Source organism: Chanos chanos, chromosome 5 (assembly GCF_902362185.1).
Source record: "Chanos chanos chromosome 5, fChaCha1.1, whole genome shotgun sequence".
NCBI lineage: Eukaryota > Metazoa > Chordata > Actinopteri > Gonorynchiformes > Chanidae > Chanos > Chanos chanos.
The window spans coordinates 25,792,728-25,814,723 of record NC_044499.1 but is presented as its reverse complement, the minus strand read 5'-3'; the positions used below and the strand labels follow the sequence as shown (position 1 = coordinate 25,814,723).

The 21,996-nt window shown below is 41.8% G+C and overlaps 1 protein-coding gene across 1 annotated transcript in view; it reads left to right on the top strand.

The window, feature by feature from the left end:
• adgrl2b.1 (adhesion G protein-coupled receptor L2b, tandem duplicate 1) overlaps positions 1 to 21,996 on the top strand; it is a 76,060-nt gene that overhangs the window by 45,950 nt on the left and 8,114 nt on the right. The window contains exons 12-22 of the mRNA XM_030774827.1: positions 155 to 338; positions 4,566 to 4,688; positions 6,811 to 7,016; positions 7,425 to 7,598; positions 8,722 to 8,931; positions 9,396 to 9,616; positions 10,881 to 10,947; positions 14,692 to 14,783; positions 16,958 to 17,126; positions 18,040 to 18,168; positions 20,182 to 20,278. Of these exons, the coding sequence (XP_030630687.1) occupies positions 155 to 338; positions 4,566 to 4,688; positions 6,811 to 7,016; positions 7,425 to 7,598; positions 8,722 to 8,931; positions 9,396 to 9,616; positions 10,881 to 10,947; positions 14,692 to 14,783; positions 16,958 to 17,126; positions 18,040 to 18,168; positions 20,182 to 20,278 (1,672 nt within the window). The remainder of the gene's footprint in view (positions 1 to 154; positions 339 to 4,565; positions 4,689 to 6,810; positions 7,017 to 7,424; positions 7,599 to 8,721; positions 8,932 to 9,395; positions 9,617 to 10,880; positions 10,948 to 14,691; positions 14,784 to 16,957; positions 17,127 to 18,039; positions 18,169 to 20,181; positions 20,279 to 21,996) is intronic.

Genomic DNA, 21,996 nt, shown 5'->3' with positions numbered 1-21,996 from the left:
AACCCTTTTTTTTAAAAATCTTCATCATAGTTGTTCTTGCTTGTCAATGGTCCCATTTGCTGTGGGCTGTCCGCTGTGTGCCCCTTATGCGAAGTTTTTTGGGGGGGGGGGGGGGTCCAATAAACTGACATTTCTCTTGTTTCCACGGATACAGGCCATTGTGGACACAGTTGACAACCTCCTGAGGCCGGAAGCCCTGAAATCCTGGCAGGACATGAATTCTACGGAGCAAACGCACGCCGCCACCATGTTACTGGATACCCTGGAGGAAGGAGCCTTTGTCCTGGCAGACAACCTGATTGAACCGGCTGTTGTCAAAGTCCCTGCTGAGAACATCAGTGAGTCATTTCATTTCCTCCTGCAACTCATGAAAAAGTCTTGACAAGTCCCCTGTGCAAACTGCCGGCTGGGACCACAAGTTGAATGACTGTGTCCCAGGGTAATTTCTGTTTATGAAAATTGGTTCTGCAGAAATTTGAAATTAGGCAGGCAGGGATATTGAAGAGCTCAGTGTCTCTGTGTGAGAGGAATGTTCTGTTAGACTCAGTTAGTCAGGCAAATTCTGAAGCCATGGGCGGATACTCAATAGATTGACGAATGCTCTGGTGTGAGAGATCCACAAGAATGAACCAGAGTGGACAGCTGTAACACAAGTTATGTTTGCTCTGGTCTTGTTTCAGTTTTTGAATTGTCACATTTGAGATGTTGAACAGACTTCACCCAGTTTCTCCAGTGTCTCCACACAACCAAGCTAATCAGCTTGTTTACAACATTCAGCCAGTCAGAAAATTATTTTATTTGATGTCAGCATTACACACATGACTTGGGTAAAGCTTGAACACGCCATCGCACTTGTGAAGTGTGAGGACTTGCTTGGCCTAGGGTTAACCTGTAAAGGCTGTTTGTCTGTGAAATAGACCAGCTCTGGCTGTAGGATCTGGAGTTCTGTTGTGATGTACTGATCATTGAGTTGGAGTTCAGTTGTGATATATTGATATTTTGTGATATGTTTTGAGTTCTGTTGTGATATATTGAGAGAATTGTTTTTGCTCAGAGATAAGGTGTTGGTACTCAGACTCAACGGGAATTTTTGTCCACCTTTTTTCTTCTTTTTTTTTTTTTGAGTGATCAATGATCAACACACTTATCTTAAAATAATAATAATAATAATTATATATATATATATATTGGCCAGATTCGCAGCATTCTCTCCACTCCGTATCTAATAGGATGAAAATAAGTCATTGTTACAGCAAATGGGCTGACAAACCATGCTTAAGTTTAAGTTTCAGTGATTGCACACACACACTGTGAATAGCAAGCAGTGAATTTGTCCTCTGCATTTAACCCATCCAACACACCAGTAGTGAACACACACCAGACGCGGGAGCAGTGGGCAGCTTCCTTGGTGAGCGCCCGGGGAGCATTGGGGTTAAGTGCCTTGCTCAAGGGCACACAGCCGTGGATGTTGGGCCTGGGAATCGAACTGGCAACCCTCCAGTCACAAGCCCGGTTCTCTGCCCTTTAGACCACGGCTACCATGGACACATCTTTCACATATCACACCTACACATTTTACTGAGCAATGCAATATACACAAATATACACATAATATATACATATATATATATATATATATATATACACAATATACACAGATATATATATCTGATAGTATTTATTTAGTTCTGGACAAAAGGTCTGGTTCAAAAACGTATTTAATAAGTTTATATTTTGTACACAATGCCTTTTGTTTTAGAGCAAGTTTACCATTGCTGATTAGAATAAGAATTTGACCAGCAACTCTATAGCTTTCTCCACTGCAGTAGCAATAGAAATAGACTCCAAACAACATGTTCAATGCTGGTCAAATTCAGCATTGAACATGTTGTTTGGAGTCTATTTCTATTGCTAATGCAGTGGAGAAAGCTATAGAGTAGTTTCTGTGTTGATATAGTTGAACTGGACAAGAAAGAGGAGGAAACTCTATGGGTTATCTAGAGGAGAAGAAGAGAGTATTTGGAAAAGGGTGGATTTAATGGAAACCATGGTGCGAGTGGTTGATTTCTGCCAAGCGCATAGAGAAGCGAATGCAAGCGTACGAGCTGACTTCATCAGTAACATGATCTCATTCATATAAATCAGCTTTGTGCAGTCAACTGTCATTGTGTATCACAGTGCTTCTCAGTTGCCATGGTTTCCCCTTTAACCTTTTCCCCAGAGGCTTTCCGTAGCCTTGATCTCGCAGACAGCTGGATTGGAAACTATCATTACCTGTCACTGAATATGTGCATTTGTTTTATTTGATTTTTTAAGCTCTTCTTTTGAGATTTGCTGGAATATCAAGGCTGGGATGTGGACATACCATGTATTATAAAGAAGCTCAATATATCAAAAGAATTCATTATTAAATTTGCAGAGTTAGAAAAAAAAAGAATTTGCCATCTCTTTGGCAAGTTCAAAAGCAATATATCAGCATTAGTGTGTCAGTACAGAATGGTTTTTACAGAGTAGTCAGATATCATGGGCCCACTGAACTTCAGCAGCACCACCAATGCATCAATATCCACAAAGCTTTCGTCTCTTTAACATTTACTGTTATCAAAAGAGATGCTCTTGCATGAGATTATTTGAGATTGTTAATGTGTAATCCCTTGGTTTTGTTCTAAGACCAGCCTCAGTTTATCAAACACTTTGCATACATCCCATCATGCATCTCATTTTGGAGAAAAAAGGCAATATTTTCCACAAGCGGAATTATGGAGAAGAAGGAAATATTCTTATAGGGCCTATTGACCTGTGAACCTTGAGAAACCAGTTCGTCCTCTGTTAATAGCACCAATGAAAGGGAATAGTGTGGCTGTCTCCTTGTCTCCAGACGAAGGTGGAGAATGCCAGAGAAGCTCAGGCCAGCTCTGGGACTCAGGGATTTGGGACTGGACTGGACCCCAAGCAGCTCAGAGACTTTTCTTTTTTTTCTTTTCTTTTTTTTTTTTTAATGATCTGCTTTAGTCATTTCCTGTCATGTAATTAACTTAATTTTGCCTCACGAATGGCAGTGCATGGCTAAAGAGAATAAAGAGAGTAAGTGAGCGTGTGTGAGAGGGAGAGAGAGAGGAAAAATGGAAGACAATACCTCTTTTTCATCAGTGAGAAGTAATGAGTTTAGGATAGCTCACAGTGAGAGAGAGAGAGAGAGAGAGAGAGAGAGAGAGAGAGAGAGAGAGAGAGAGAGACATGGGGGCGGTGGCTTTTCATGTGTGCTGATACAAATGCCCTTCTGACCCCTTTGTCATTTCACACATCAAAGGAACATGGGCTGATAGGGCGGGGCTCCAGTGAGAGAACGGGGCCAGAGTCAGAGCTGATCACTGGCTTTGCCTGGGTCTGCAGAATAGCCAGAGTTAACTGGAGCTGGGCTTGGGAAAAGGGGCTGAAAGCCTAGAGATAGTCATGATGTCTGGTATATTTGACACTCACACTGTTTTCCAATGATTTTCTGATTTGATCTTTGAAGGATTTAGTAAATAATGAAATAAATGAATGTTAATTGATTTGGTTACACCATTGAAAGACCACAGCGTTCAGTTACTATTGCTGTGTGGAGACACTGGTCTTTTGGAGGGAGAAAAAAAAGTTATGTCATGTTGTAATGTCATTTTGGGGTATTGTTATCATTAGGGTATCATTGAATGATAAGGCATTGTGTTAGTGAGTTGACTGAATGATAAGGCATTGTGTTAGTGAGTTGACTGAATGATAAGGCATTGCGTTAGTGAGTTGACTGAATGATAAGGCATTGTGTTAGTGAGTTGACTGAATGATAAGGCATTGCGTTAGTGAGTTGACTGAATGATAAGGCATTATGTTAGTGAGTTGACTGAATGATGAGGCATTGCATTAGTGAGTTGACTGAATGATGAGGCATTGTGTTAGTGAACTGACTGAATGATAAGGCATTGTGTTAGTGAGTTGACTGAATGATAAGGCATTATGTTAGTGAGTTGACTGAATGATAAGGCATTGTGTTAGTGAGTTGACTGAATGATAAGGCATTGTGTTAGTGAGTTGACTGAATGATAAGGCATTATGTTAGTGAACTGACTGAATGATAAGAGATTCTTGACTACTCTATAATACAGTGATAGGTTGATTAAAGAGACTCAGACATTCATGGAATCATGTCTCTCCAGCTTAGCTGTCAACAGTCTCAATGTATACAGCATTTTAAAATTTTAATTTAATTGTAATAGTTTAATAGTTAAAGTAATAGTAGTTGACCTGTATTTTTACACGTCATTGCAGTCATATCAATACCACAGATTTAACTTTGTTGAAAGACATCATTAAAAGATCCTACTGTTCTTTTGTGACCACACAAGCTCAACTTTGGGTTTGTGTCTTTCTTCTTCCTCATCCAGTGATGGACATGTATGTTCTGATGCATGTGCCTCTTCTTCCTCATCCAGTGTTGGCGGTGTATGTCCTAATGCAAGTCCCTCCTTTTCCTCATCCATTTTTGGACGTGTATGTCCTAATACATGTCCTTCTTCTTCCTCATCCAGTGTTGGACGTGTATGTGCTGAGCACAGACGGTCAGGTACAGGACTTCAGGTTTCCACAGAGCAGCAAAGGAGGAGCCACCATTCAGCTCTCTGCAAACACAGTCAAACTGAACAGTAAAAATGGTGAGTGATTGGCCGGAGCTTTACCCACCATGCCATCCGTTTTTGGATAACTGCTGAATGATTCCTTGATGCAGAACCTATTCTGTGCTATTCTCATTATGTATTCCTTTTGGGTTACTGTAAAGGGTGTCAGACACTTTATTTGATCTGTCAAAATAGGTCACATGGTCCCAAAATAGACTTTGAGTTTCTCACTGTTGGGCTATGTGCACTGTTGGAACACAGGACAGTCTCACCTGAGGAGTGAAATCAAGTTCACATTTCACTTCCCATCATCAATACAAAAAAAAGCCTCTTGCATCTGCAGTTTCACTTTTGCCTCTCCAAAAATACATTCATAGTTTCTCACAAGGTTCAGAACAGCACACCAGTCTTCAGATAATACACTTAGTGGATAATATACTTTGGTCCCCAAATCTGTCCTGGGCAACATCATGCTGGAAAGGGCGCTTTAAGTGTAAATTCCAACCTTTTCTGTTTCATTTGTGCAGAATGGTCTAGGTATCCAAAGTGCTGACCACAACTTAATTAAGATAAACTTAATTCCACCAGCACCATACAGTATACCAGTGTTAATTTATTGGACTGCCAGTCTGTTATGTCATTGAGAAGGCAGAACTAACCCCTGTCATTGTCATGATCACCACAGTTTAAACCCTTCTAGTGTATCAAGTCATGGTGACCTCACAAGCCACTTTTTTAGCCATTCTCGTGAACTGAGCTGAACAGACTGCATGAACAACTGTTTTAGCAACAGTTAGTAGCTAGTTCAGTGTAGGGGTGTAATGGTTTTGAACTGGAACCAAAAAACAAGGTTCTGTGGTCCTCAGATGGTGTGTGTGTGCACTGAACCACAGATTTGTTTCACCTCAGCCTTCTAAGTTTTTATTTTCCGAACGTGATGCCACGCCAGTAAATATTCCTCGTACTGCAGCTTATTCTACACTGTATGTGCTTTTCATCACTGAGTACAATGTTAATCATAATTTGAATCCGGTATGCCTTTTTCTTTTTCATTTCTCACTGCGAGAAAATGTATGCACCATGCTTCTCATGCTGTGCATGTGTGCTTTAACAGAGCAGACAATTATAACAGCCTCAGTGACAATGTCAACCGTGTAAGCATTTTAAACAACAACAACACGTGGTGTCATTACCCAGACCATAAATAATATAACCTATCCTGGAATATATGACTCCATATAAATGAATAATGTAGTTCTAATCTAGAAGCAGGGACAGATCTGAAAAAGTACAGAGCAGTCAGTTGTCATTTAAGAGTCGGCATGTGTAGTCCAAAAACTGAGGAACTTCCTGCCAGTTTTCTCTGTCATAATCTATTCTCTCCTCTCTACTAATTTATCTTTTTGTGTGTCTTTCACCTGCCCACCAAATCTTTCATTGTCTATGGCCTGTCTGTTTTTTATGCTCCTATTTAAAATATAAGTTAGTGGCCTTATCACAGACCTTTGGTTAAACGACTCTGAGCTGTCTGCTCTATGCACTATCCTTACTCATTATTACAGTTATCCCCCCTGTGTCTCCCTGTGTTATTTTTCTCCCCATCTTCACTACCTATGAAAGATATACATAAGAATGTATGTACTTCTGCTGCTACACTTATTACCCCAGGCCTTAGTGTTACTATGACCACACTCTACTGGAACCTCATTTCTCCCCCTTTTTCTTTCTCTTTCCTTTATTCTGCGTGTTGGCCTATGGTTTCATCACCCAGCAGGACACTGTTAAAGACCGTACTCAGTCCATTCATCCTAATCATCTAGATTATGGTTGTTAAATTCCTCTACTATCCTTTGCTTTGTAACTATCCATTCATTCTGCCCACCATCCAGCCTTTATACCGTCTTTAATTTACCTTAATTATGCAGCTTAAAATGGTGAAAGCCCTACAGTTATGTGAGTTGCTCTCCATTAGTCTGGTTTGTTTGCTAATGAAACGGGTTCCACTCTTACAATCTTATAGCTTGAATTTTTCAAAGTTTCTTTTCCAGTACATTGCATTAGATATCACTTTGGAATAAACTGTAACCAGTAGTAGTCCAGCAGACAAATTTAATCGCTCGTGTCTCAGAACCTGTAACTTTTCAACCCTGTTATCCAGGTGTTGCCAAACTGGTCTTTGTCCTGTACAAGCACTTGGGCCAGTTCCTGAGCACGGAGAATGCCACATTGAGACTGATGAGTGACGGAGTCCTGAGAAACCACACGCTCACCATCAACTCCCACATACTGTCTGCCTCCATCAACAAAGAGTCCAGCCGAGTCTTTGTGTCCGAACCTGTTATCTTCACTCTGGAGCACCTTGACGTGAGTCCCCTCAGGTTACACAGTCGCCCACCCTCTTAAGATTCTACTCAGGTGATGGAAGTCAAACAGTGAGAGAACTATGAGGCCAGGGAGTAACATTTGAAGGGTGGTGAATTGGACATGGGATTTCTCCATACTGGAAGTCTGTCAGGCCTAGCCTGAAGTATCTAGCCCAGCAGTCAAACTGCTCCCTGCGCTTTATAATTATGTTTAATATCAATATTCTGCATACCCTGAGGGCTGCCATGTTTATATCCTTTATTAGAGATTTGATGGTTATGGCGTTTCACTAGCAGATGTCAGATGGCAGTTTTTCCCCGTCAGTGGAGAATATAAAATGTTGAAGTGTTATCTTATCAATTCAGATTTGCAATTTCTTCATCTGTTTTTCTTTTTCATTTTTTTTAGACGGAGAACTACTTCAACCCAAACTGCTCCTTCTGGAATTACTCGGAGCGGAGCATGATGGGCCAGTGGTCCACCCAGGGCTGTAAGCTTTTGGGAACCAACAAAACTCACACGACCTGTTCCTGCAGTCACCTTACCAACTTTGCCATTCTCATGGCACACCGCGGGCATGTGGTGAGAAACCATCTCCATGGTTACAGCCCTTAGTGGAAACACTCAATTTGCTGATATTGCTTCAGGTGCCCTATTAAATATCCATCAGGAGAAGTAAAGGGCCAAATGTATTCAGTCTCATCTCTTAAGCATCCTCCAACTGTAAAAGTGCTCCAGCCTGGAGAAGATGCTCTCTTTGTGTACCCATAATTGACATGCATGCCCACATACAGCTGGTTTAGTATGAGTAGAAGTAATGTGATTAGAGACCCAATCCTTATTCCGATCAATAAGAGCAGAAAGGACACCTGATCAGAGAGCTTGGAGCATTTTCCACTCAGACCAAGTGAGTTTCTTTGTGCCTTTATCGGCTCGCTGTGCACATACGCACATAATGAGAAAAGGTTTGGCCGCATGCTGGCACAAGAAATGATTACACTGATGGAGGCCGGGGCAGGGGTAGCATGGGGAGGGTATGACATTCAGAAGCAGAAATCTGAGGAGATGTGGTTGCACACATGGGCGGAGGCATTGGAGGACCAGGCACCTCCTGTGGAGCCACTGGAGTAAGTACCTTCATGACCTGCTGTAATGGAAGAGAATAAATTGTATCTGTATCTATAGTCCATGACGAATAACCCACAAGCACATGTTTCAACTGGAACCCTGGGAAATTAGCACGATGAGATGATTTTCAGGCCGAGCTGGGGGAAGGGGGAAGGACGAGACTCAGAGTTCAATTAAATAACAGTCTGATTAGACGGTGGAGATTGGGTGCAGCCATGGAAAAGCTGGTCATAAATGTGGAAATGCGGGGTTTTGAAATGGAGGTAATTACACGTCTTGCCCCGTGAACTCTACCCTACCCATTCGCTGTCTCATTAACCACAATTATCATTTCAGGGCCTTATGTCCAGGCTTGAAGCATGTCGACCCTCATACTGACCCCAGAAAAACTCAGGCCGGCCCTGACACAAATTTAATCAAAGCAATACCACTCTGTGGGCTGAAGATAGCACAGTTAGTATTGTATGTGTAACAGTGCAGAAGTTTTGTGAGATGAATAAGTGAGGAATTGAGATGTTTGAGATATCTGTCAGGATTTGTGGTTGTTAACATCACGGTGGGTGGTTGTTTTTGTCAGAGTGAAGGGAGCACTCACGAGTTGCTGCTGATGGTGATTACCCGTATGGGTATAGCAGTGTCTCTGGTCTGCCTGGCCATATGCATCTTCACCTTCTGCTTCTTCCGCGGTCTGCAGAGTGACCGCAACACCATCCACAAAAACCTCTGCATCAACCTCTTCATTGCAGAACTCCTCTTCCTTGTGGGAATCAACATGACAGAACCTCAGGTAGGACAAACATTCACAGGACAGAGATAAACTGGGAATATGTCAGTGTCTCAGCATATGAACGCATGTGATGTCCCCCATCTGTTTATGGGTTTTTCCTTTTTTAGTCCAAATATAGTAACTAACTGAGTTTCAGTCATATACATATATACACACATGCATTAATTCATTACTACGTGTTTAGAGAGAGAGGTCAGTCTTCAGTTTTGTGGATTCCTTTGTTCTGATTGGTCAAGATGTTTCCAGTCTAAATGATGTATATTAAATCCAAATGACCGGAGGTGTGTATGCCTGACAATGCACAGGCACTGGGCTTTGGTGAGCCACAGTTCATGAACATCAGCTGGAAAAGTGTGATTAAACAGTCATATATCTAACCGATCGCATGGTTTGAATTTCCTTACACAGTGTTTCTGTTTAATATCTCTCCCTCTCTCACCCTCTCTCTCTCTCTCTATGCTTAGATTGTGTGCTCGGTTATAGCTGGAGTTTTGCATTTCTTCTTCCTGGCGGCGTTTGCATGGATGTGTCTGGAGGGGGTACAGCTCTACCTCATGCTAGTGGAGGTCTTTGAAAGTGAGTTCTCCCGGCGGAAGTACTATTATATATCTGGTTACCTCTTCCCAGCTCTGGTGGTTGGGATTTCTGCAGCCATCGACTACAGGAGCTATGGGACCAAGCAAGCGTGAGTAGACTTTTCTCACACAGAAAATATCATTTTTTTCTGTTCCTCTTGTATAAAAAGTCAGTGAAAAGATGCACTATGTGTCTGTTTTGTCAAGAGACATTTTTACACAGGCCCTTTTCAAGGCCTGCAAGAAGAAATTTGTGCTTTCTGAAGGCAACTCCTTTTTCCTAGTGAGATGTTTGTGCTAATGAGACCACAATCACAGAGCATATTTCCCCACTGCCTTCAGGCAAATTTACACAACATCACAGCAAAGAGAAACAAGCCCATTGCAAAACACAGCCTTATATGGATTCCCACTCTGACTACACTGCTTTTCTAACTTGCATAATTGAAATATGAGTTTTAGCTTTTTAAAAATATTTTAGACTAGTTCACAAGCAGGATGTTTAGTCCTTCCCCTGTCTCAGTTTAAAACCTCGTAGGTGTCATGTGCTGTTTTCTACCAAAAGAAAGCTACATACTTTAATGAGTACAACAGACTCTCATTTAAATCTCTCTCTATGTATATCTGAAATATGAAAGGCTGAGCAGAATACATGTGTAACGTGTTGTCACATTTTCCACAATTTTCTGCGTGTTAAATTTGTGGATCTAAGCTTTTGTCCAAGGTGTACCAGACCATCTTTTGCGAGCCGTTTCACATGAAGTAATTTTACCTCATACGGGTACAACAGCATGCACTCTCACAGAAACTAAAACTTTTAAGAGTTCTTGAAATAATTACACAGATATAATCTGTTAACTGTCAGATCCTGTCCAGACTTTTTTACCTTCATCAACTTGTGTTGGTCCCTGACTCTGGTTCTCAGAAACAGGGTTTTGAAAGCCACCTCTCTGGTCTTATATTTCTCAGTGTTAATTGCCCCGGTGTGACGTTAAGGGCTCCATTCAACGAGGAGCTTGGCACTCTTGTTTTAAATTAGAGGCACTACAGTGAAGTGAATGATGACTGCTGCCATTCCAATATGCTCTGTTATTACAGACACAAGCTTAGGAAGCTCCCACAGACAGCATGTCTCATGAAACCCCTGCTTTGCTTGACGTTTTATAAAAGTATTTGGTGTAATTTAGTTGTAAATGTTTGTAAATGCATGTAAACCTATATATGTTTATATGTTTTTAAAACTTGGCTTGGTTTCAAAGACAGGATATCTCAGGCACAGTGATACTTTGCCTGCTTTGTGAACACACTGGTTGGTGAAACTTTGAAACTATTTTTACTCTTTGAGAAGATTTCCCATTAAACTTTTCCTTGCAGCTGCTGGCTGAGGGTTGATAACCACTTCATCTGGAGTTTCATTGGACCAGTCACCTTAATTATACTGGTGAGTAGTCCTCTGGGCCCACGTTTCGGTGCCATGTCATCTGAGATTCAATATTTCAGTATCTTTTATTTGGTCAGTGGTCACAAAGGCATCGCCCGAAACAAACTTGAGTCAAAAATACAATAACCAAAGTTTTTTAATGGGCTGAAATTATTCTGTTCTGTTGGAACACAACAGAATTGCAACAGAATGTCCATCCATATGGACATATCAAGTCTCTTCTATTGTCATAAATTTGCATCGAAGAATGAAAAGGGCTGTAGGGTCTTGGACAGTGCTGACAATCATCCAGGTATGAAATCAGAAGTGATTGAGTGATTTCTAGAATTGTGTGTGCGTGCATGTGAGAGAGAGAGAGAGAGAGAGAGCGAATGAGTGTGTGTGTGTGTGTGTTTGTGTTTGTGTTTGTGTTTGTGTGTGTTTGTGTGTGAGAATGAGAATGAAAGTGAAAGTGAGAATGAAAGAAAGAAACAGAGAGAGAGAGGGAGAGAGAAAGAGACTCGTGCGTGCGTGTGTGTGTGTGCGCACGTGCGTGCATGTGTGTGTGAGTATGTGTGCATGTGTGTGTGTGTGTGTGTTAGTGTGTGAGAGAGAGAGAGGAAGAGGGTGACATCTGTCTGAGCCATGAAGGTCAGTTTCTCATTGGGAGAAAGTGGTGGAGTGCAGAGGTAATGAGAGTGTGGGACCACACACACACACACACACACACACGCACACGCCCACATACACATACACACGCACGCACACATACACATGCACGCACACACACACACACACACACACACACACACATATATATACACACACACACGTATACACACACAATACTAATTTCACACCAAAATGGAATGTGACTGTATTTTCACACAAACACACACACACACGTGCAGACATTCAGACACTGTCGTGTGTGTAAACACATGAGAAAAAAACAGCTTTAGTGTTTCCACCTGTTTGACTCTCTTTCTCCGTTACTGGACATCACTTAGCAGTGCTATTTTTGGGGAGCAGTGGGAAGAGGGGGGGGGGGGGGGGGGTCTTGAGGACAGTTGGGGGGGGGGGGTTGTATTTCGGCAGGTCCTGTCTCTTGTGCCTTGACCTATCTCATCAGGTCTGTGTCAAGACTTTGGGCTGGGTTACATGCATCTGCAGCTGACCGAGGCTGTGCCCTGGATAGTGGCACACTAAACCTAACCACACTGTAACGGCCAATCTAAGAGCTCCCCCACCCCCAGGCTTTTTTCACCCTCTCTCTCTTACACTCACTTGGCATATCAATACCCCATTTTGTCTCCCTCTGTTAAGATAACTCTCTCACAGTGTTGCTTTCAGATATTCTGTGCCCAGTTTCACTAGTCTCCCCCTCTCTCTCTCTCTCTCTCTCTCTCTCTCTCTCTGGTGGTTCGGCATGAGGGAAGGTGTATTTGTTCCTGTCCAACACTTGCTGTCTGCGTGTGTCTTATCTGTCTGCTTGTGGCTGATAAGCTTAAAAATCTATTTTCATTTTTAACTCCAGAAGAAACACAGTCCTCCTTCCTCTCTGCAATTTTCTGAAGTGAAATGAATCATCGTTTTTCATATGCTGTTAAAGGCCAGACTGTACAGGACATGGTCTTTGATTGACAGACAGGGCTCTAAGTATTTGTGTATTTTTGAGTTCAGCTTTGTTTTTTGAGTCCGTTCAACACACTGAGATTAGAGTTGTGAATTCAGAGGAAAAGACTATTTGTTATCGTTTAACAGAGTGCACCTGTTAATGTACAAAGTCTCAGTTGTATTAATGAGTGTGAAGTAATGGAAGAAACCCAGGTAATGAAACTGTCTGCATTGTTAGCGAAGTAGAGGATTGTACAATGAGCAGTATAGTCAGCTGCACGCATCCCTGCTGCATGGCTGGTAAAACCTCACTCACTGGTCCACACTACAGAGCAAGGCCGCACTGAGCTATACCAGCTACTTCTATTTTTGCTTCCTCCACTGCTGCTGGTTATGAATTATTCCAGCACTGGGTTGTGATATGAGGACATGGATGTGCTTACAGTCTTGATTGTTAATGCTTAAAGTTGACAGGAGCATGCTGGTAGGGTGTGGGAGCATTTTAAATAAAGATTTTAGTCTGTTATTTACACTACATTACTCAATTTAGCTTAGGTTGTTTTGTGGTTTGTTTTTTTCACAGGGGATGTTTATAACTAAGCTGGCCCTGCCATTGTGCCACACTGCTTGTGTGTAGTTACTTTAGAAAAACGCTTGTCGTTGGAGGATTGTACATGGGCAGGACTTCCCAGCAGACCATGCTGAGCCTGCATCTGGTTATTGTTTTCTGTCCCATGCAGTTACTGGATTTCAGAGTGTCTCAGATTCACTTAAAGGATACTAAGTGGCATTCTGAATAAAATGTAGAGATGATCTGATTTACCAAGTCTTCTTTACCTTTATATGTGAATGACAAATAGTAAAACTGCACAAAAAAGTTTTTAAGTATTGATTTGTTTTTGCTTTTATTTATTTATTTTTTTCTTTGGAAAAACATTTCAAGGCAAATTCATCTCAAACACCCTGCTACACTCTGCGCTGAGTGGATTTTCTTCATACATTCAACCACCATCATGTTCTGTTCAATAACCCCAATACCTCTCTTACTGACTATCCCTTTTTTTCTGGCCTGTGTATTACTCGCCTTCATTCATTTTTGGCTGCACAAAGTATGCAATGGATGGCAGATTATGTTGACAGAGGCTTTTAATAACATTTGAATCTAGATATTGATATTTTTTTTTTCCATTTTTATAGCAGGGCCCTTTTGGGGGGGTTGATGGCACTGAGCCACGCCGAGGTAAATTCTCTAGCCGTCCACCCCTATAGGGGCCCCCCCCCCCCCCCCCCCCCCCCCCCGCTACCTGTAGGGAGACTTCCTGGATTGTTGGAAACATTTTTCTCTTACAGCTTAAACACAGCCCCAACTGTCTGCTGCACTCTCCCTAGAAAGTACTATTTTAAATCTACTCTGCTATCTTGCCATTTTTCTCACCCTTGAGCTTTGTTCATGTAACCGACGTTCACTTGGATTTATATCCCCGTGTTCCTGGCAATGAAGGGAAGCGCCCAGAGTCAGGCATGTACGCTCATAGCTCTACCAAACATCAGCCTGAGAGAGCGTCCACAAGACGTTTTCTCTCAGACATGTCCCGAGATCACATGACAAACAACAGGTCAACTGGTTTTCCATCCAAGACTTTCACGAACTGAGTGTCAAGAGTGATAGTAGGGTGCTTCCTAGTACACTGTGGCTAAACTACGTGAATAAACTATGTGAATAAGTGCAACATTGCAAAGTGTTTATGAATGTGCTGTCATCACAGATGATAAATATGTATTTTTTTATGACTAAACTCTGTATGTCTCACAGATGTTATCCTTTTTAGCACACCCATATTCAGGCTGTTGTTCACAAGTATCATAGTGAAAACTTTCCACATCTTAGCACAATATGAAGGAGTAATTGTAAATCATCTTGTGTGGTCCAAGAGTTTGAGCTGATTGGCTGGTTGTCTGATTCTTTCCTGGTTAGTTCCATGCCTCAGAAATTGTTCAGCTGCAAAAAAAGAAATAAAGAAAAAGAAAACGTTAGCATATGAAATGTGATCAACATGTCATTCAGAATAATTAAACGCATATTTGGTCTCCAGGAAATCTGAACGCACTGCCTGGTCTGCTCAGCCTTTGATCTAACTCTTTTGACAGCTCAATCTCGTCTTCCTGGTGGTGACCCTGTACAAGATGGTGAAACACTCCACCTCCATGAAACCTGACTCCAGCAGGTTGGAAAGCATCAGGTATGTTACCCTTTCAATGTATTTACCTAAGCTGACACTGGATACATGACACTAACTGTGCCAGTGCTATGGTGACACTCACAAAAATCTATGTCCATGACCCTATTAATGCACTATATTCAGACTGCCCAATTCAGCACAAGCTAACAAGGCCAGAATGTAACATGGTTTTACTCCAATCTTAGATGGAACAGAGATGCTGTAGGGAGTAATGCTCCCAACAGGATTGCACACTTGCACAATCATCACCTGACTATCTACATCAAATGCAATATGAAGAAATTAACACTAGACTACTGGGTCATTTAGTTTCATTTTGTTCAAGCGGTATGACGCTAGCTCACAAACTGAATTGACCAGCTTTGTTTTTGTTTTTGACGTTGCTCTGATTGCAGCTCAACACATTTGAGTTATCATTAATCACTTGATAATCTTTTGAATGGCTAACTAGCATTTGTAACTGCTTAGCGTAGCTGCTTAGCCACACTGTCTTAAGTACAAACTTTGGTGTTTTTTCACCTCATTTGTCTCATGTATGTCTCTGCGGAACAGGTCCGTGTCTTTAGTAGGTGTCAAACATAATGAAACGTAGATTTTAACTTGTTAAAGATATTAACAGTGGTTAACAACCCAGACAGACATGTTTAGCCAAGGTTATCACATTTTATATAGTCACGCGATTGAGATTTTGTTTGTTTGTCATTGTGGGCAAAAGAAGAATTTTATATTCCACCATTTGTCTTAACATGGAATTAGACGTCACAATCAGGGTCTGGTTTATTTCTGTGCAGTCTCGCTCAAGTATCTCACATTTGGATATTTTCTGTTTGGCCATTAATTGCTCTTTCTTTCCAGTATTTGTAGTTTTAAAATTACAATTTGACAGTACCATTTCATGAGTACAGATGGGGTAGGTTGGAACTTTTAGGTTAATTCATCTAGAAACTGCATAGGGCAAAATGGTGGTGTCTTCACTGTTTACAGTCTCAAAGGGCTTTACATGCCCGCAGGATTACAACCACCAGAGCAGGGCGGCACCCCCTGACTTAATCCTCATAGGGGGCAAGACTCCTCAAAAAAAAAAACAGATGCTAGGGAAAAGAAATCTTGGGAAGGACCACAGAGAGAGAAGACCCCTTCTTGGCCAGCCAGGTGTACAGTAGGTGCTGACCCAGTGGGCAAATTGCAAATAACACTGCGATAATGAAAATGAAAGCACAACAACTAGACAAAATAAAGAATAATAAAACAGCAAGGGGGCTCAGCCGGGGTAGGTTAAAATGGTTAAAAATGGGTTTGGGTTTGGGTTAAAGGTCAAGGCCTTAGGACAGGCAAAAAGTTGAATCTGGCATTAAGCTGACGGTCAATGGTTGGGGGGAAAAAAGTCTGCTTAGTTTATGGGTATAATTAGGAAAAGCATTAACCCTTGGACCAGTGCTGTTAACGAACTGTCCCTTGCTGGTTTCAGGGCTGCGCAAACAATTACCCAGCGGGGCATAGCGTATAGGACGTGTTCTTGAGGGCTGGCCAGATATTTTCACACACACACACACACACACACACACACACACACCCCGCAGACAGTCTTTCCTTTGAACTCACAAGTCTAATGGGACACTTGCCTGCAACCTGCAACTGCGTGCAAAAACCCAGTTCAGAAACCAGAGACTGAAAAAAATCCCCTGTGTATCTACACCAAGGCCTGATCGCTCCAGTGTGCTGTTCAGGTCATCTGATCTGCTCTAAGTGTTCCTGGAATCTCGAGCAGAAAAACTGCTGTGTCCACACTCTCCCCAGCCCACCCGGCCACAGCCCAATAATACACCACAGCCCAGAACTCCAGCAGCTCTCTTGAGATCCTTGTTGAATCTCTACAACTGCCCCAGTGCATTCTTATAATTTATGACTTCAGATTTGGTATTTGAAGTCACTTACAGAAGGACCATGTATGCTCTTCCCACAGCATGTTTGCGTTACTGAAATCAAGCATTTCCATAGCTAATATGAACATAGAGGTATCAGCGCTTTCTTTATGAGCCTGGTTTTGGGAAAGTGGTCTGAGCAGTGGTAATAACTTTACCATACGATGAAGTTAAAAAATATTTTTATTGTTTTATGCTCCATTACTCACGATTTGGAAGTGTAGGCTAATGTGTTTGTTTTCCTGTGTGCAGGTCCTGGGTTCTGGGGGCTTTTGCATTGCTCTGTTTGCTAGGCCTCACGTGGTCCTTCGGTTTGTTCTTTTTAAATGAGTCTTCCATAGTCATGGCCTACCTCTTCACCATCTTCAACACCTTACAAGGAATGTTTATCTTCATCTTCCATTGTCTTCTTCAGAAGAAGGTAAGGATCAGTTTTGGGATAAAATAATAAAACAGTCGTTAATGAAACACTGACTCTGAGACAGCCATAAATATCCTGTCCTCAGTAGTGTCCTGTCTTCAGTAGTGTCTGTTCAAACCTTTAGTTGACTACCTGTCAACCAGAGAGAGTTTTTTACATAACTATCATCAACTGTTGAATCCTGACCTCTGACCTCTGCTTTCTGTCTCACATCATTGCACTTGTCAGGACAATAGGCTGTTCCTCTAGTCTATTAAGTGTAGCCTCCTCTGAGGAAAAAAAGCCTATTCTGATTACAATTTTCTTTCATCTGAGACAGCTAAGACATGGACAATAACAGCTTTAAAAGTGAATTGGATGATACTCCATAAACTGAACATTCAGCTGTGTTGGTTTCATCAGTGATTCTTTACGAGTGGTGGATTTTATACGCATTACCCCCAGATTGATTTTCCTTCACATTTCTGAATGCGGTGTTGACCTGTTCACATGTACAGGCGTATGTTAGCTTGACCGTTTCCTGTGGGAGAATTAAAGGGTTTTTTGATGGAAATGAAAATTCTGATTTTTTTTTTCTGAATTTGTGCTGGAAGTTGTACTTGGTTTGGTGGGCAGAGTGCTACTGGGCAAAGAAAGGTAGAGTATTCAAACACAGATGGATCACAGAGCACCTAAAGCTTCTGTGGGAGCTTTCTCATGAACTGACAGCATCCCGCAAAGAATACAGGTTGTAACCCTCTTTATGGCTGTGAATGTAAGTGTGGTAATTAACTGATCCCAGAACAGTAGAACGGGTGTCTTTGGCCTTGATGAATGATCATGTGAAATCCACAACTCTGCAACAGTGACATGTTTTGTTGTGTACGTGTGTTTGAGCATAAAACATCATGTTGTTTTTGTCTTGTCTGCACAGGTTCGTAAAGAGTACAGTAAATGTTTACGTCAGTCTCGGTGTTGCGGTGGTCTTCCGTCCGAGGGGGCACATAGCATGGGCAAAACGTCTGCTTCACGCTCTACGGCCCGCTATTCCTCCGCCACGCAGGTACAGCAACATCCAAATTGAAGTTCTCTCTGTACTGCTCATACATTAAACCACACGGTTCTCTCTGTACTGCTTATACATTAAACCACACGGTTTTCTCTGTAGTGCTCATACATGAAACCACACGGTTCTCTCTGTGCTCCTCATACATTAAACCACACGGTTCTCTCTGTACTGCTCATACATTAAACCACACGGTTCTCTCTGTGCTGCTCATACATTAAACCACACAGTTCTCTCTGTGCTGCTTATACATTAAACCACACGGTTTTCTCTGTAGTGCTCATACATGAAACCACACGGTTCTCTCTGTGCTCCTCATACATTAAACCACATGGTTTTCTCTGTAGTGCTCATACATTAAACCACACGGTTCTCTCTGTGCTCCTCATACATTAAACCACACGGTTCTCTCTGTACTGCTCATACATTAAACCACATGGTTCTCTCTGTGCTGCTCATACATTAAACCACACGGTTCTCTCTGTACTGCTTATACATTAAACCACATAGTTCTCTCTGTACTGCTTATACATTAAACCACATAGTTCTCTCTGTGCTGCTCATACATTAAACCACACGGTTCTCTCTGTGCTGCTCATACATTAAACCACACGGTTCTCTCTGTACTGCTTATACATTAAACCACACGGTTCTCTCTGTAGTGCTCATACATTAAACCACACGGTTCTCTCTGTGCTCCTCATACATTAAACCACATGGTTCTCTCTGTACTGCTCAGAACAAATGACAAAACACCAAAGCAGGTAAATTCAGATTGGATTCCAACCTGCCTCTTATTATGCCACTGTCCCATGTCACAATTTGTCATCTCATCAAAGACCAATAACTGAGTTGAGTGAGTAGCTAAGGAAAGGACTACGTCATTCTTACAAGGTAGACCAGTCAACAGACCAGTTCAGTGTATATGTAGACTGGTTCATTGTCACACCAGAACTGAAATACTAGACTCTTGTGTTTTTGTTGGGAAGTGGAAGAGGTGTCAGGTCATTCCCTGTTGAACTGAATTCATGCAGTAGCTGACTGTATGAAAATATTGAATAAGGAGTTTCTGTATCTCATGTGATGAGGTGAAAATAGTGCGAAAAGAGAAATATGGGCTCGTTGTAGGACAAAGTGAACACTACAGAAGGTTATTACAGCTCTGACTGTCTGACTGTCAGCTCGCAATTTTTGGCTTTCAGTTGATCCTGAAAAGGAGAGAGAAAGTAAATTAGTGATGTGAAATGAAAATAATTAGCTTTTATTGGTGTCCAGGTCTCATTGTGTTTGAAGGACATTGAACTATACACACTGAAGAGGAGTGAAGCTTCTGAGTTTGCAGAGAAAATCTAGGCAAATCCCTTTTTTTAAATTTTTGACTCAGTGGAGCTGAGTAGAAAAGTTAATTGAGTATGCTTTCACCTCGCTGTGGAGTTTTCTTTTGCACTGAACGTAAATGCAGGAGATGGTCCTTCTCCTCTCTCAGCTTCTAACTCTTACAGCTTCAAAATGACTGCTTTTAACCAGGAATTACACTCTGTTCACTTGACCAACATTTACACTTTTAAGCACGTTTAACCTCAGACAGCTTAACTGTGTGTGTTGTCATGGAGAATTTGGTAGCTCTGTTGGGCAGCTAGCATATGGATTATGGACAGATGTGGAAAGCTCCTAACTGTACAGGCCAGTCACTGTTCCTTATCACTTCAGGTTCCTTCTCTAAAAATCTCACACGCACACACACACACACACACATTTACATGCACACACGCGCACACACACTCAAACTGACTTTCTAAGTGAACTTTTGAAGTCCTCTGTAAGACATTTCTTTGAATTCCGGGCAAGTCCCCATGTTAAGGGCACAGCAGACACCTGCACTGGTAACGACGGTGGTTTCAAACCACTTCAGTTACAGTCACTCTTTATATTCTGCCATATTCAGTCATGGTATAGCCATTCAGTGGCTAAGCTAAAACTAATGTCCTGTTGTTTTGACACGTGCAACAGAGTCGTATCAGAAGAATGTGGAACGACACTGTGAGGAAACAGTCGGAATCTTCCTTCATCTCAGGAGACATCAACAGCACGTCAACGCTCAATCAAGGTCAGAACCTGTTTTATTACAGCCATCACTGGTTCTGCATGTTCCGCTCAGTTTACCTGTAACTTAACTCGCTCTCTTTCCTCTTTCCTCTCTCTCAAAATACTACCAACGCAACTCGCCTACACTCAATCCTGTGTCAATAGACCGGTGTGCATGTCATGCAGTTTCTGTAAACATGTTCGTGGGCAGTGCCTTCGTAGAGAAAATAGCTGAATAATGATCAAAAACACAGCAGAAACACAAATGCAACCCTTGGAGTTGAAATGTATGTTTTGTATTAGGACCTTGTCAGAGAAGCCAAACTCTGTATTTCGTATTCACTTTAAAAAGGTACAAGCAGAACTGGTAGGGGCATTAAAAATGGTTTGATCAATTATGTAGACTGAGCAGGAGACTGACTAAAGAGAAGATGCTGTTCAACTCTGGGAGACCCTGTCGGGGTGAAGAGTTTGGCTCAGTGAGCTGATCTCTGGGCTGTCACAGAACGGGCAGCCACACATTTCATCAGTGCCTTTCTGAAAAGTCAGAGCGTGACTGAAGCATGCCCCCGAAGTCAATCTCAGGGACGTGTATGTAATTTCTCTCTCAATCCCATGGGAAAAAAAATGTAAATGTAACTCTCTGTGATCACACACACACTGTGAACAGTGAATTTGTCCTCTGCATTTAACCCATCCAACACACCAGTAGTGAACACAGACACCGGAGCAGTGGGCAGCATTCCTTGCACCTGGGGAGCATTGGGGCTAAGTGCCTTGCCGTGGATGTTGGTTCTGGGAATCAAACTGGCAACCCTCCAGTCACAAGGCCAGTTCTCTAACCTTTAGGCCACAGCTGCCCAGGTCAGGATTACTCAGGATTACTCAGGATTACTCTACAGAGCTGTTTCTCTGTCCTTAGCCCAGGAGTGCTACACTGAGGATATGGTTATCAAAAGGAGACTGACTGTGTGGAGGGGAGTGGCAAAGATACTGGTGAATTATGGGAGCAAACTGGGCTTTTCTCTGCTACTGTTCTGAGACTTGACTTTTGGAAAGAGGAGTTGCTTTATGTCCTGACCTCGATTTAAAGAACATCAGTAGAACATTATGATGTCATGATTATCAAAGTGATGTTTTGTCCATTAACCCATTCTTACACTCTAGGGATGTGCAGAGAGCCCAGTATTTGTATTTGTATCTGTATTTGTTGAGGTAGCAAAATTATTTGTATTTGTATTTGCATTCAAATAAAAGTGGAAATAGGTTTAACAATCCTGTTTTTGCTTCTAATTTTAGGATATCAAAGTGTTAATATAGTAAGTGTTCTTCAATAAACTATTATGATAATTATGAACACTTAAATGTAGTATTGGTTTATGGTTTTCATAAACTGAGCAATAAACATGCATAACCATAAACATTGAAAAGAAAATAATTTTAAAATGAACATTCAGTTCCTAATCCACACTCAAACCAACCAATAAACTAAACTCTAAACTAATAAATGCCTATGTGAACATTGTGAACCCCGCCACCACCTGCCCTAATTGGAGGATGCGGAGCTGACAGAATATAAACAAACAAAAAATCAATAGGCCAACTAATAAAAACTGTTCTCTCTGAAGTACCCCTAACCACACTTCCAGAGCTAACATAGGCTAGTCTCCTACTCCCGGTCAAACGAACTTGGCTTCACATATTGCAGTTCCTACAGAGTATTAGGGCCACAATGAGGAA